Source organism: Vulpes lagopus, chromosome 1 (genome assembly GCF_018345385.1).
Source record: "Vulpes lagopus strain Blue_001 chromosome 1, ASM1834538v1, whole genome shotgun sequence".
Classification (NCBI taxonomy): Eukaryota; Metazoa; Chordata; class Mammalia; order Carnivora; family Canidae; genus Vulpes; species Vulpes lagopus.
This window is the reverse complement of record NC_054824.1, coordinates 153,114,336-153,130,668: the sequence shown is the minus strand read 5'-3', so window position 1 is coordinate 153,130,668 and position 16,333 is coordinate 153,114,336. Positions and strand designations below refer to the sequence as shown.

At 37.8% G+C, this 16,333-nt stretch overlaps 1 protein-coding gene across 1 annotated transcript in view; it reads left to right on the top strand.

Annotated features, from left to right (window-relative positions):
• WDR64 (WD repeat domain 64) overlaps positions 1-16,333 on the top strand; it is a 138,398-nt gene that overhangs the window by 37,162 nt on the left and 84,903 nt on the right. The window contains exon 9 of the mRNA XM_041766668.1: positions 15,822-15,901. Within this exon, the coding sequence (XP_041622602.1) occupies positions 15,822-15,901 (80 nt within the window). The remainder of the gene's footprint in view (positions 1-15,821; positions 15,902-16,333) is intronic.

The window sequence follows — 16,333 nt, the reverse complement described above, 5'->3', positions numbered from 1 at the left end:
CCTTCTAAAACAAGAAACATCAGACATAGGTGGATTTAATGGTGAACTCTACCATACATTTAAGGATAAAATTATACCAATTCTCCACAATGTCCTTCAGATAATAGAAGCAGAGAAAAACTTCTTAACCTGTTCAATTAGGACAGTGTTACCCTAATACCAAATCAGACAAAGGCATTAAAATCAAAGAAAACTACAGACCAATGTCTCTTGCAAAAATCCTCAACAAAATATTAGCAAATTGAATTTAATAAGACAAAAAGTAGTACACACCATGACTAAGTATGCAAGGTTGGTTCAACATTTGAAAATTATTTAATGTAACCCATCATATCAACAGGCTAAGAAGAAAAATCACAGGATCACATCAATAGATGCAAAGAAGCATTTGACAAAATCTATCCATGATAAAAACTCTAAATCAAGACACAGATTTTATATTTTTCACACACAAGTACACAAACAACTTAAAATGGATCATAGATGTAAATATAAAACACAAAACTATAAAACTCCTAGAATAAAATCTAAATATTCTTGGGTTTGGCAATGAATTTATAGATACAACACCAAAGGCATAATTCATGAAAGGAATGGTTGATAAACTAGATTTCATTAAAATTAAAAACTGCTCTGCAAGAGACACTGAAAGAGAACAACAGCAACAAAAAGCCACAGACTGGGAGAAAATATTTGCAAAGGTACATCTGATAAAGGACTGTTACCCAAAATGTACCAAGAACTCTTAAAACTCAACAGTAAGAAAACAAAACATAATATTAAAAACAAGTCAAAAGATCTAAAGAGATACCTCACCAAAGAAAGCATACAAATGTCAATAAGCACATGAAAAGATGTTCCATATCATATGTCCTTTAAAAAATGCATATTGAAGCCACAAGGAATATGGCAAACCCATAGCTAACACCATACTCAGTAAAAGCAAAAAGCTTTTCCTTTAAGATCAGGAACAAGACAAATATGTCCGCTTTTGCCACATTTATTTATTTATTATTTAACTGAGAGAGAGAACACAAGCAGTGAGAGAATCAGGCTCCCTGCTGAGCAGAGAGCCTGATGCAAGGCTCAATACCAGGACCCCAGGATCATGACCTGAGCCAAAAGCAGCCACTTAACCCACTGAGTCACACAGGTGCCCCTCACTTTCACGACTTTTATTCAACATAGTATTTGAAGTCCTAGCTAGAGCAAGTAACAAGAAAAACAAATAAAACATATTCCAATTGGAAAGAAAGCAAAACTGTCACTATTTCCAGATGACATGATATTATATATAGAAAGTCCTAAAGACTCCACCAAAAGCTGTTAATTCAGTAAACTGAAGAATACAAATTCAAATCCAGAAATGGATCCTCAACTCTATGGTCAATTAATCTTTGACAAAGCAGGAAAGAATTTCCAGTGGAAGAAAGACGGTCTCTTCAACAAATGGTTTTGGGAAAATTGAGACAGCCACCTGCAGAAGAATGAAATTGGACCATATTCTTGAACCATACACAAAAATAGGCTCAAAATGGATAGAAGACCTAAATGTGAAACAGAAATCAATCAAAATCCAGAGAAAAACACTAGCAGCTCCCTCTTTGACCTCAGCCACAGCAATTTCTTCTTAGACATGTCTCCAAAGGCAAGAGAAACAAAAGCAAAAACTATTGAGACTTCATCAAGATAAAAAGCTTTTGCAAGGCAAAGGAAACAATCAACAAAACTAAAAGACAACCTATGGAATGGGAGAAGTTATTTGCAAATGTCTTATCAGATAAAGGGCTAGTATCCAAGATCTATAAAGAACTTATCAAACTCAAACCCATAAAAACAAAAAGTCCAGTCAAGAAATGTGCAGAAGACATGAACAGACATTTCTCTGAAGAAGACATTCAAATGTCCATCAGATTCATGAAAAAATGATCAACATCACTTGGCATCAGGGAAATACAAATCAAAACCACAATGAGATGCCACCTCACACCAGTCAGAATGGATAAAATGAACAACACAAGAAACAATAGATGTTGGCGAGATATGGAGAAAGGGGAACCCTCTTACACTGTTGATGGGAATGCAAACTGGTGCAGTCATTTTGGAAAACAGTATGGAGTTTCCTCAAAAAGTTAAAAATAGAGCTACCCTACAACCCAGCAATTGCATTACAAGCTATTTATCCAAGAGATACAAACATAGTGATTCAAAGAGGCACATGCACCCCAATGTTTATAGTAGCATTGTCCACAGTAGTCAAAATATGGAAAGAGCCCAGATGTCTATTGACAGATGAATGGATAAAGAAGAAGTGATTTATATATATATAAATATATATACATATATACATATATTTATATATATATAAATATTACTTAGCCATCAAAAAGAATGAAGCCTCACCATTTGCATTTGATATATATATATATATGGATGGATGGAACTAGAGGGTATTATGCTAAGTGAAATAAGTCAGTCAGAGAAAGACAAAGATCATATAATTTCATTCATATGTGGAATTTAAGAAACAAAAGAGACAGAGTTCAGAGACACTGAACTCTAGGAAACAAAGAGGGTTGCTGGAGGGGGTGGATGAGGGTTAGGGATGATTGAGTGGTGGATATTAAGGAGGGCACTTGATGTAATGACCACTGGGTATCATATGCAACTGATGAATGACTCAATTCTACCTCTGAAACTAATAAAACACACATGCATGCAAGAAACACCAAGTGCTGCTGAAGATATGGAGAAAGGGGAACCCTGGTGTCCTGTTGGTGGGAATGTAAATTGCTTCAGCTGCTATGGAAAACAGTACAGAAGTCCCTCAAAAAAATTAAAAATAGAATTACCATATGATGCAGTAATTCTATTTCTGGATATTTATCTGAAGAAAACAAAACACTAATTTAAAAAGATATATGTACCCCCATTTTATTATAGTTTTATTTACAATAGCCAAAATATAGAAACAAAGTAAACATCTATTGGTGGATGAATGGATAAAGAAAACTGGTACATATGTACAATGAAATATTATTCAGCCATAAAAAGGAATGAAATCTTGCCATTTGTGACAACATAGATGAACCTGGAGGGTTATATCAAGCAAAATAAGGCAGACAAAGAAATACAAATACTGCATGGTGTTACTTATATGAGGACTGTTTAAAAAAAGTCAAGCTCATAGAAACAAAGAGTGGAAAAGTAGATGCCGGGGGCTGGGTGTTGGGGGAAATAGGGAAAAGTTGGAAAAATGTATAAACTTTCAGTTAGAAATGAGTAAGACCTGAGGATCTAATGTATAACATGATGACTATAGTAGATAATACTGTATTGTATAACTGAAATTTGCTAAGACAGTAGAACTTAAATGTTCTCAAGAGAAAGAAAGGAAGAAAGAAGGAAAGAAAGAAAGAAAGAAGAAAGAAGGAAAGAAAGAAAAGAAAGGAGAGTCACCAGGGTGGCTCAGTTAGTTAAGCCTTGGACTCTTGATTATGGCTCAGGTCATGATCTCAGGGTTGTGCTTGGGATTCTCTTTCTCTCTCTCTGCCCCTCCCCCACTTTTTCAGAATAAAAAAAGAGAGAGAGAGAAAGAAAGAAAAAGATAAATATATGAGATAATGGATGTGTTAATTAATTCAATGGGAGAGAAATCCTTTCATAATTTATTCATATATGAGATCCAAAAAACTGAAAAGATAAAATAAAAACAAAACAAAACACTGAGGGTCAACCTTAAAACTATAAAACCCTCCTTGATGGCTTAATTCCATTTCTTAAAACTCATTTGCTTGATTTTAATCATTTTTAATGAATTTCAGCTTTTCTATCTAAAGGTCAGTGAGTTGCAGTGAGATTGAGTCTTAGCTGGAGGACTTGAGTTCAACTAAAATATATGTACTAGGAAAAATGGTTAATAGTTTATTTGTCCCACTAACAAAACACAAATGATACTTCTAGGTCCTTCTTGTTGAGTTCTTTTTTTTTTTTTTTTTTTTTTTTAAGAGAGACAGTGAACACAAACTGGGGGGGAAGGGACAGAGGAAGATACAGAATCTGTATCAATCTCACAACCCTGAGGCAATGACCTGAACCAAAACTAAGAGTTGGTGGCTCAACCGACTGAGCTATCCAGGAGCCCCTGCTATGGAGTTTTTAAATGAAATTCACAAAAAAGTGAGAGGAAAAGATAGCCTCCAAACATAACAGAGCTAGAATTTCTTTAAATTCCAAGATTTTCAATTTAAGAAACAGCCTAACAAAATTAGAAATTTTATGGAAGAAAAGAATATCACATCTCTAAAATGACTGACTACATTTTCTTGAAAGTTATAGTCTTCGTGAAAGACATATTTTCCCCTCATTTAGAAAAAGATAAAAATGTTTATCTTGACGCATAACATATTGCACTGAGAAATGAATTAACAACTTTTCACAGCACGTTAAAAACAGTTTCATTTCTTAACACTAGCTCTGATTCCACAAATATCATTTCTATGGCATAATTAATTTTTACTTAGTTTCTGTAACATAATTAACTGCTGGTGATTACACTCTGGCATTTTAAAGAAGTGCATTTCTGAAACATTTAATTAAGAAATAGATGCAACTTAATTTCTAATTGATCTTGTATTATGTTGGCAATTAATAACCATAAAGAAACATTTGTGAACCATATGAAATATAATAGGCCCTGTGGCCCTATGAAAGATATATATTCTACTTCAGTATCCAAAGAAAGGATTTTCATCTTGAAGATACATGAATCTACAGACAGTATGATTTTGCCCACACAAATGACTCACACATATATCTCCAGTAACACTCACCAGGGTAATTCTAACAGTCAATATGGCAACCAGAAAGTTATACAGGTCATGTAGTTCAGCTTTTAATCCAGAAGTATATCAGTGATTCAACAAATAGTTACTAAGTCACTATGTGTTAAGCACCGTGGACAATACAAATATGTTTAAGGCATGACCCCAGACAAGAAATACAGCCATAAGATCAATGGCATGCTGAGGTCAGATCACATCAGCTTATGAGAGCTCATTGCTAAGATTTCAGGAATTTAACAAACTTGTTGAACACGACCATCATTTAAATTTATATAAGCTCACAATTCCAGTATATTAAAAACAGAAGCAATAAACACTAAAAACTCATCACTTTTTTTTACTACATTTTATATATTTGCCTGAGGATTTTATATCCTCAAGGATATAGAAATACTATATAATGGTGTGCAACTGTATATCTTTTCCCAACCCCAAGTTTGGAGTTGTCACATTGCTAGTTTGAAATTGACCACCATAGGAATATTTATACCATGGAAAACAGCAAATGTTATAACCAATGACCTCCTCCACCTCCACTTCCCTGGCCCTTGCTGAATATTAAACATTTACCAGCATATAATTGCATAGGATAATTAACTTTGTGAAGCAGAGCATGTTCAATTTCAGTTGAAAGGTTTATGGTTATAGGCATCATAGGAGCTCAGATAAAGGAGTGATAAATGACAGTACTCCAGCAAGCCCATAGAGATGAGAAGAAGCCTTTTATAGGGGACTATGAAAATAAATTTGGCAGGGATTTTATTAAATGAGAAAGGTTATGGCAGCTAATAATAAGCATGCCAAGTTGGCTTTTGAATGAATTAAGTGGCTTATTTCTTCTTAAAGAATATCTTTACATTGGTGTGTTTGGCTGTGTATTGGCAATCTCACATTGCAAAATAAAAATCAAAACATTGTTCCAAACATATTGACAAGCACCTAGAATTTTTGTCTTCAGAAACCCCAGTATCCCTCTCTGGCTTCTGTTTCTTATGTTATTGGCTCTTGAAGGCTCTGACTCCCTCTTGATGTGGGAGGTGCCTTGGTGCCTTCTTGATGACCTCAATGAGGCCTCTGATCCTTCTTCTCCCCATTAGCTCCAATTCATCAGGTTTCTCCTTGACTTCCTTCTCTCCCTCCCTACCTGGACCCCAGGTTCGGCATCTGAACTCGTATCTCACTAGCATTCTTCTTGTTGTGCATCCCCATCAGCCATGCAATCCCTTCTGCATGCACCAGTCAGCAGAATCCCAACCTTTCTGCTCAGCAGAGCCCTTCGCCAAGCCCTTCGCCTTTATAGGATCTCAGAGGATCTCAGACTATTCCCAGCTTCAAGTCTCTGTTCACTCTCCACAGATGTCCCATCCTGCATGACTACAAAACCCTGAGGCCTTTGGAGTAATTCCCAGCACTCCAGGTCATTAGGAATTTTCTGTATCCACACTTATCCTTGATCTTTCCTTTTGTTTTAGAGGTTGAAACATCAAACCTTCCATCGTTGGCCTTCAATTTTTTTGACTCCTTCTCTAGGATCTTGCTAATCTCAGTTTCTCCCACTCTCTCACTTCTGCCTATAATACTCAAGTCTCTTCTGATGTGAGTAATACTTTTCTTGATGTATAATCTCCTGTGAACTATCATACTACACCTCTTTTGGAAAAAGTATTCTGTACTCACTATCTCTACTACCTTGGTGTTACTTTTTCTCTCTATAATCCTCTCTCATACAGCCTTCCCCACTTCTTACCCTGTAGAAGGGACTCTCAAGTTGACCAGTAATGTCTGCATTGTAAAACTGATGGAAACTTAACATATCAGATAGCCTTGGGGCATTCAGCATTACTGATCTCACTCACCCTGAAACTCTATTTGGGAAGCAGTGTTTTCTCCTTTTATTTTACTTGTCTTTTTCCTTATGACTCCTCCTTTTGTGTCTGCTGTTAAATGGGGTTTTCTCTAGAGTAAGCCTAGCCAACTTTAATTCTCACTTTCTAGGCACTTCTTGGGTGATGTTCCTCTTCTCTAGCATACTAACATGTATAAGCTGATAAAACCCGAGTTATTTTGAATTTTGAACTTAGTATACCTGCTTACCATCTCCACTTGGGTATTTCATAGCCCCTCAAACTCATACATTTATAACTGGACTTAACTCCCTCACCTCTGAATCTATATCTTTTATAGGACTTTTAATTTCTGTTAATCCATCAAATCATGCTAGACAGAAATCTGGCAACCCCAAGTGACTGTTTCCTTTCCCTCAGTGCCCATAAACCAATAATCAACAAATCATCTCTATTCTCTTACAAACACTTATTGAATCTGTCTTATCTTCTGTATCTACAACTCCCTGGACTATTATCTCCAACTAGTGTCTTGTCTCAACTTTATCCCTGCCAAAATTATTGTCCATTAGTCTCCCAGAGTATTCTTATGAAGATGATATCCAACTACCTCAATACCTTTCATGTTTCTCCACCCCCTACTATAGCAATTCCATAGTCTGGTCCTGCCAGTGTCTCCACCTTGTTCTCTTCAGTGCCTTGTACTTAGGTTCCTATAACTCTGAGTTTGTTGTCGTTCCCTGGATACCCCATGCTAGGATTTTGTACATGTTTGATGTCTGAAATACTCTTCCTACTCTTCCTCTCTTTCTCTTCCTTCAACCTCTATAATCTTTTTTTTTTTTTTTTTTTGGAAAAGAGGGAAATTTTTTGTTTTTAATTTTCTCCAATTTTATTGAGGTATAATTGACCCCATAAATCCTTTAGTAATCAGATGATACCAACTCTAGGAAATTTTCCTGACCTTCTCCTAGTACTTCATCTCCCAAGTGGGTTAGGTATCATTTTTGTGCCTCCATCTTTTTATTTATTGTCTCAACTATGTTTAAGGGTGTGTCTTTCCAAGACACAAAGCTTGTTGAGAGTTATTAATATATCCAACATCATCTAAGTAATTGTCCTATAACTTGAGCAATTTGATGACCCCAGAAGAAGTTCTAGAGTCTGAATCTCCGTTTGTTTAGCAAATACTTACTGATGAGTTACTACATTCGACACACCTTTCTATGTGATGGGAATTTAAAGATGAATAAGACTAGGTCCTTGATCTTGAGTCTAATGAGGAAGAAAACAAAAAGATTCCTACAGAGGAGGATAAGTGTCATGATATAGATATTAGAGAGGAACAGAAGAGACTTCCTAGAACATCTTACACAGGATTTTGAAGGGAGAAAAACTGGGGAAGGCTTCCTGAAGAAAGCATCATTCATGCTGAATTTTGAAGAACTGGTAAGAGTTAGCCAGGCAAACAAATTGCATGAGAGTGGATAAACAGCCATATTAAAGAAGTGGCATTTGCAAAGGTATAGAAGTGAAAAGAAAAGAGTGAATTCTAGAAACTCTAAGTGGTTCAATATGATTGAAGCACAGGAAGGGGGGAAAGGTTAAGAAAGACGAGGAGGGACAAGGACAATATGACAAGGCCTGCATACCAGACTGAAGAGCTGGAATATTAACCTCGGAGCTATACAAGCTATTAAATGCTTTGGTCAATAGAATGGGCAAAATGAGGTGTTTTTTGACAGATTGCCCTAGCACCAAGATAGAGAACAGGTTGGGAAAGGAGGAGGCAGATTGAAAAAGAGGAGGTGACTGGGAAGATGGGGTAATAGTTCAGAAAGGAATTAATGAGAGCTTGAACTTAATCAGTGTAAGTAAAAAAGTAGAGAGAATAAGGAAGCCCAGGTGGCTCACTGGTTTAGCCCCACCTTCGGCCCAAGGCCTGATCCTGGAGACCAGGGATTGAGTCCCACGTCAGACTCCACGCATGGAGCCTGCTTCTCCCTCTGCCTGTGCCTCTGCCTCTCTCTCTCTCTCTGTGTCTCTCATTAATAAGTAAATAAAATCTTAAAAAAAGAGAGAGAGAGAGAATACATTCATTTTTATAAGAAATAGTGACCTATTGGATAAAAGGAACAAAGAGAAGAATTTAAGTTTCATTTTTCATTTGCAACAATATTTATGGCATGTGTATTACAGTCCAAAAATTGTTCCAAGAATTGATATAATGGTATGCAAAGAAGACTAACTCTCTCCTTTCCTCAAGCACATATTCTAGTGAGAAAGACATAATCCAATAAATGATACAAATTTAGGAAATGAAGTAGGGTTACCAGATAAAGTGACTGGAGGCAGTATTTTTGATAGGATAGTCAGGAGAGACTGCTCTGGGAAGCTAACATTTGAGCCAAGAGCTGAATGAGGTAAAGATCAAATCATGCAAGATCCAGAGGAATTCTTAGAGCAACAAAAGGCATCTGGGAGGACTGTTTGCATGGCTGTGCTGTTCACTAAGAGAGAATGTGAGTAAGGGAATAAGTTTGCAATGAAGAAAATGAGTTCTAATGTCACTTCTGACATTTATGTTGGCCCTGTGGTCTTGGGCATGGTACCTATCTGAACCTCAATAACCTCATTAATGAATGGGGATAATACTTTCTCATCTCCGGGACTTCTGTGCTGCTCAAATAAGCTCAGTTGAGAGAAGGTTCTTGAAAACTGCAAAGTATTATAACAATTAAAACGTTTATTATTTGCTTATAGCCATTCATGCTTTTTCACAAAGAATGATATTTAAAGAATCAAAATCCATAATAATGACAATACTGGGGCGAAAAGAAAGGTACTAGTCCTTTCCTTGGGAAACAGGTATCATGGGGCCCCATTCCCGTTCTCTAAGCATTACGATTCGTCATTCAAGTGGTGATTCTTGGGTTAGGTTTTAAATAAGATAGTAATCTTTTTTATCTCATTTAGATGTTATACCTTCTTTTTGTGAAGGAAAATAAGCCCTTCAACTAGCATGATTCTAAGCAAATCTAATTCCTTTTCTCCCTGCAGTGGAGCAACCTCCAGAGGAGGACTTAGTTGTTCACATTCTCCTTCTCTTGTTTTTTTTCCTTTTTATCCTGTATCTCAATCCATTTTTCCTGTGCATGCACACACACACACACACACACACACACACACACACACACAGAGGCACCCATTCTATTGGGTTTAGTATATCTTTTTGTTTATATGTTTCCTTCAAAATATGTATATATGTATGTATTTCTAATATGTCTAATGGTATCATAGGGAATTTAAATTCCCACTCTGCACAGGGATCCACAGATTTGGTACTTAGTAGTTGTAAACACTTAGATTAGCTAAGAGGTTTTATTTTTCAAACTAGCCAGTACTTTCTGGTCTTTGCTCTGAAAAGCATCTATTTTGCAGGAGTCAGGAGTTTGTCTTTGAGCCCAATTCTGAGCTTCCTAGTATTTACCATAATGCCTGGAACGTGGTTGATGATACATTCAGCCTGAGGGAGTCAGGAGACGGAGGTAAAAATATTCAGACAGCCTCAGCAAACGGTGATCATTGATCTATTCAGTCAGATTCTGACTGAGCTTTTCAACTATTTCCTTGGGCCACTCTCCTAAATCTAGAAGCTAAAGAGATTTCTCAAGTGATACAGTATAATAATGTTTTCCTGAACTGCCAGTTCCACTGGAGAGTCATCTCAATAGAAGGAGAGTCGGGTCCACTTCATCTCTAGATTCAACATATTCCTATTTCTGCAATTTCCTATAATGAGTCTTAAGTTGAACCAGATGAAACTGCAATTATACTAATACATAATTGGCCAGCTGTTAAAATGGGAGCCAGCACAGCTCCCAAAAAGGCAGGAAAAAACTCCTCTTGAAAAAATTTTCCATTTCAAACATGATTACCATTTTGGTTGTAATTTTGTATGGTAATTTCACAAATGGAGTTTCGTACCAGCAAAGAAATGAACATCTGCAATTAATTATGCCGTGTAAAGCAGGTTGGCCTGTTGCAAGACAGAAGTTGAACCTTTAACCCTTTGATAGCTTGACAATTTCCCAGGGATGAGCAGCTATTTAGCATTAATTTTTCTCAGTTACCCAATTCAGTGGCAGGTCATTATATTGGAAAGTGTATGGTACCCCCACAGTAGGGTTGCTACGGAGTCAGACAGACCTGGTTTCTGTCTGAGCATTCTAGCTTTGTGACCACTGAACACCATACAAACAATACCATTAGCTCTTCTTCATCTGTTTTCCTGTCTTTTGATGGGAATGAATGTACCTAACTTATAAAAAGTACCAAAAGTCTTATAAAAAGTACCAAAGTTAACTCATGTGAAGTGCCTGGCTTAATGCTTGGCATAAAGTTAGTACTCAATAAGTGTAAATTCCTTTTTTTGTTCCCTTCATAAAGATACTGAAATGTATCAAAAAATGAATTTGAATACTGAGAACAGGTGGAGTGATTGTAGAGCTGTTATGGTTTGGGCTTCTTGCTCCTGCATCTAGAGTACATAAAACCCCATGGACCACATCCAGCAGGCCACCTGTTTTTGTAACATCTGCAAACCAAAAATTATTTTTACATTTCTAAATAGTTGAACAAATCAAAAGAATAATATTTTGTGACCCATGAAAATTATATGAAATTCAGATTTCTTTGCTCATAAAGTTATATGGGAACACAGCCATGCTTGCTCATTTATGTATTATTTATGGCTGTTTTCATGCTACAGTGGCAGAGTTGAAAAGTTGTGACAACAGAGCCCGTAGGCAAAGTCTAAAATATTTATTATATGGTTCCTCAAAGAAAAAGTTTGCCAACTCCTGATCTAGAGTTTTCTGTTGCACTCTCCCTTGTCCCTTGGGGATGGGCACAATATGGATCCAATGGTAGGTAATAATGCAAAGTGTGGACCACTTTAAAAAATACCTTAATGTAAGGCACTTTGAAATTTCTTACTTCACTCCTTCAAGGAGAAAATAAAAATGACTTCTTCCTCACTCCCTGACTTCACTTCCACCAATGACCCCCACCCCTAAGGAGAGAAAAGATAGAAGGACACACCTCTTGCTCAATGGCCCTTCTTTATCAATCAATCACAGGAACCGGAACACACACACGCCCCCCCCCCCCAGTGCCTTTTTGTGTGGGCACCATCTTACAATGGGTAAACTGCCCTCGTGGTGTAGCATGCACCTTGAGTACCCCTTTAACTTCCATCTGACTAACCTCTTCTCTCCCAGGCTTGCATTTGTGTGACAACAGCAGGGAAGCTGAGGGGAAGGACACTATCATTCAGTTAGGGCCTTTTTGTTTTTTTAAGATTTTATTTATTTATTCATGAGAGACACAGAGAGAGAGGCAGAGACACAGGCAGAGGGAGAAGCAGGCTCCATGGGACTCGATCCCAGGTCTCCAGGATCACTCCCTGGGCTAAAGGCAGGTGCTAAACCGCTGGGCCACCCAGGTGTCCCCAGTTAGGGCCTTTTGACAGTTGAGTGGGTTTTTATTTTTTTGTAAAGAAATTGTTAGAAAATATTTCCTTTCAAAAGTGCTGTTGTCTTAAGAGGACCAGGGAAAACTTAAGAGGGAACTTTCCAGAATACATTTCTATTCTCTGTGACTATGGAAAGAGGTATTGTCAATCAGGTATTCATTTCTTAAGGATATTCAAGCAAATATTTATTGGGAGCATTCTATGCTCAAAGTACGATGATATCTACATTTTATTTTCTATGGAATGGACCACATGGCCTACCTTGTACATGAGACTGAGCTTGGTGCCATCCTGCTGTGAGGGGTGTTTACAAATGAGGGCTCACTGAGGCACCCTGGCCAAGGGAGCAGCCCCACTCCTAGTCCCTCTTACCCACCACCTCCTCCTTGAGGAGGAAGCATGGTGTGGAGGACCTGGGCTTAAGCCCAAACACCAAACCAAATATTTTCCTGCATTGTAAGATATGAGTAGGAACACTCTTCACTCTTTAGATGTAAAATGCTATAGAAATACTAGCTGATATTATCATAATAGATTTCTCACAAAGGTTTGATTTCGTAGAACACTTTGGTATGTTCCAGTTAGAGTAAGATATACCAAATAATAGAATTAAAAAGCAGTCTATTCAAAGTCATGCATTTGAATATGTATATAAAATACCTGTGAAAAACAGTTCATTTTTCCAATTTTTCTCCCAAGTTAACATAAAATATAGCTTTTCTAGTTGAAATAGTTTTATTTAAAGGTGCAGTTCATTCATTTGTAATCCATCTAATTATGAAAAATAAAGAGTATAATTCTATTGGGCAAATATTTAAAAACAAAAACCAAAAATGTTAAATGCTAAGTATGTATAAGTCCCATTTCACATGCTGAGAAATTGAAGAAAATGATTGATAGATTTTCTTTTTCATGATCAACTAACAGGGTATCAAATGGTTATTTTCCTGTTGTCTTGGGATTTCAGCTAATGCCCATTCCCAAGAGATATACTGAAACATCCTCAGAATTATTACAAGGTGGTCAGATGAGTCCCATGATGACCCTTCTGTCATTGTCAATCCCCAGCAAAAAGAGGACAACTAGCAATTCTAAAATAATTGCAAAGAAAGATCAAGGAACACAGCTGTGGGACTAATGGGGAAGGTTGGGGTGATTCAACTGCCTTCTCTGGGTGGAAAGTGGAGCTTGGAGAGCTCCCCCTACTCCAGGCCGATAGAGGACAGCTTCAGGAGAACCAACTCCAGGAGAACCTGCTCCAAAAGAGCCAAAAGTGGGGAACCTTGCTCATGATGATCAGTACTTGCTTCCCCATGGAGAATTCTGAAGACAGCAGGCTGGGCTACATTATGACTTTAGTGGTCCTGGGCATTTGCTTCACAGGTCTCTCCCACCATAATACTATCAATATTACATATTACTTTTGATATGACTTTAAATATTTCAATATTTTTTCCTGTTTTAGAAAAAAGTCAATAGATTTTCATGGTTTCTGAAAATTTTATTTTTTTTCTGATGTGAGAACAAATGAAAACATTTCTCATGACACTATACTTAACATTTTTTCCCCTTCTGATTTTAAGAACAATTAAAGCATTTGCATAGGACCTGAAAGTACTATAAGCCCAAGGCACTGTGCCTTCCATGCCTAATGGACGCCTTCCTCCCTTGCTGGAGGGACCCATGATAGTAGGGAGAGACTGCATTCACACTGACACTGTTCCATGTGGTAAGCCTGTGTGAATGTCCTGTGAGACATAGTAAGTATCTTAGTAGAAGGTGTGCTATGGGAGCTGGCCCAAGAGGCCATGCTCTTGGTACAAGGTGATGCAGTAAGAGGCCATGTTTGGAGACAAAGGTAGAAGAAGATTATACCATTCCTGGTTTATAGTTAAGCTTAGCTCAACCAGCTATAGTTACCAAATGTGTCATTGGAAAAACTTGAAATGAGTCCCTAGTAAGATCTTTCTACTTCTTATCTAGGACATTTAAACATTTTCACAATTCTAAATTTTGACTTTAGATTTATGTTACTACATTGAGGCTTTTCATGAACTCTGAGAAAGAAAGAATGAGGGAGTATTTTATGTGCTGATTTGGAAAGATCTTCAAGATATAATATTAAGTGAAAAAAAAAGAACAGAATGATATATGCTTCCATGTGTGTTTAAGAAAAAAGGAAAGGAAAGAACACACATGCATCCAAGGTGAAGAGGAGACAAAAGCCACCTGCTTTCCTTCCCTCTCCTCCCCTCCCAGCTTCAGGGTCTACTTACCTCCTAGTCTAGGACTCTTTCTGGTGTCCCCTTTCATAGTAAAACATCTCCTCCTTTACCCTATTTGGTCAGATACAGTAACAGCTCTCAATTATTGCTAGTATCTGAAGACAGTATTGTTATTATCCCATTTAATAAATTCTGAGGCACAGTGATGAACACAGGATTTAAGCCTACACATTTTCACTTAAGCCCAGGCTCTTTTAAGTCTAGTATGGCACTACTCATAGATATTAAGTTAACACTCAAAACCTATATAGTAAAATTATATGATAGGTGCTACAGGCTGTAGGGAAGATAACATGGTACTAGGAGAGAGAATAAAACAAAAGACACTACTTCACTAGTGGAGGCAGTAGGGTATAGTTGAGGCAAGGCTTGTGAAAAGGCAGCATTTGAGCTGACACTTCTGGGAGGATGGCTGCTAGAGAGGCTGGGATCTGGGGCCAGCATATCCTGGGCCTGTACAGAATCTCCTGAGTGGGGAGAGTGCTCAGTGCAGCCAGAATGGGTCTGACTAGAACTGCCATGGCTGGGTCACAGCAGGAGAGGAAAAAGGAAGGCATGGGGCCAGCCTGGAAAGGTGATAGGGGCCCATCCAGGGCCAGGTGGGCCAGGTAGGCCTGTTGGGCCAGATGAAGGAGCTCAGCTCCTTTTGGAGCGTCGGGAAGCCCATGGAGAAAGTGTTGTGCTCTAATTCAGGTTTTACGAAGATCACCCTGGCTATCACATGACTGCAGGATTTGAGATAGGAAGGTGGACAGAAGAATGGATGATGGTAGAAGCTAAGAAGTTAGTAGTTTATTGCAGAAGGTCTGGTGAGAGGGGATGGAGGCTTGAACCTAGACACTGTAGTGGGAATGGGAAAAAGTGGCCAGATTTCAGGTATATTTTAGAGGTAAAATCAACAAGACTTGACAGCAGGTGGGATGTGGGTGATGGGAGGGAGAATGTGTCCAAAGGCATTCCTGGCATTGTGTGTACCAAACGGACTCAGTTAGCCAACCACTATCCTTCCTGGATTAAGAATGATCAGTCTCTGCTCATCCTTACTACCAGCATAAACACAACCTCAGGGCAGAGGACTGGATTTCCTGTTCATCAGAAAGAGTACACAGTGCTGTGCTAATATCACCACACTATGGGATAAGTAGACTCTGTTGGTCAGTGAGGATTTCTTCCTTACTTATAATATTTTCTGTGGGTAAATAGATTTATAACCAGCTTAGAAGTGAACCAGTTGAACATAACCTATGTATAAGTTAGAATTAGCTGTATAAAGAAACACATAGAAGCTTTACATCTGATTTGTGTTTCCTAGGCCTGTCAGAGAGTTTTCCATGCCAAGAGGAGCAAACACTTTTTGTTACTGTACAAAAGCAAACGTGATTGTCACTGGAGGTAAGGGGACAGTTCATGCTGTACAAAGGTTTTCTACTTCACAAACAGTGTTCTCCTTGATTAATATAGTGATATGGTGGCTAACAGAGTTTTACTCCTAGGGAAAACCTTTTAGAGAATTAAAAAATTCCTATAAAGTTAAATCTGTCAGTCTTTTTCTTTGTGCCTTCTGGATTTGATGGCACACTTAGAGAGTTCTTCCCTGGCCCCAGAATATGTTATAAATTCTACTGTATCTTACTTTTTTTTATTGCTTTGTTTATAGTTTATCTTTAGATATTAATCTCTCTACAAGTTATTTCAACATGTGAGAGCATGAGATCCTAGCCTGGGGCCACTATATGGGCTTTAAAGAAGTCTTGGAGGCTCTAGAAGCCTAATGACACTTCCATGTCTATGTGCATTTTTCTGCAGAGATGGCCCTAAATTTTA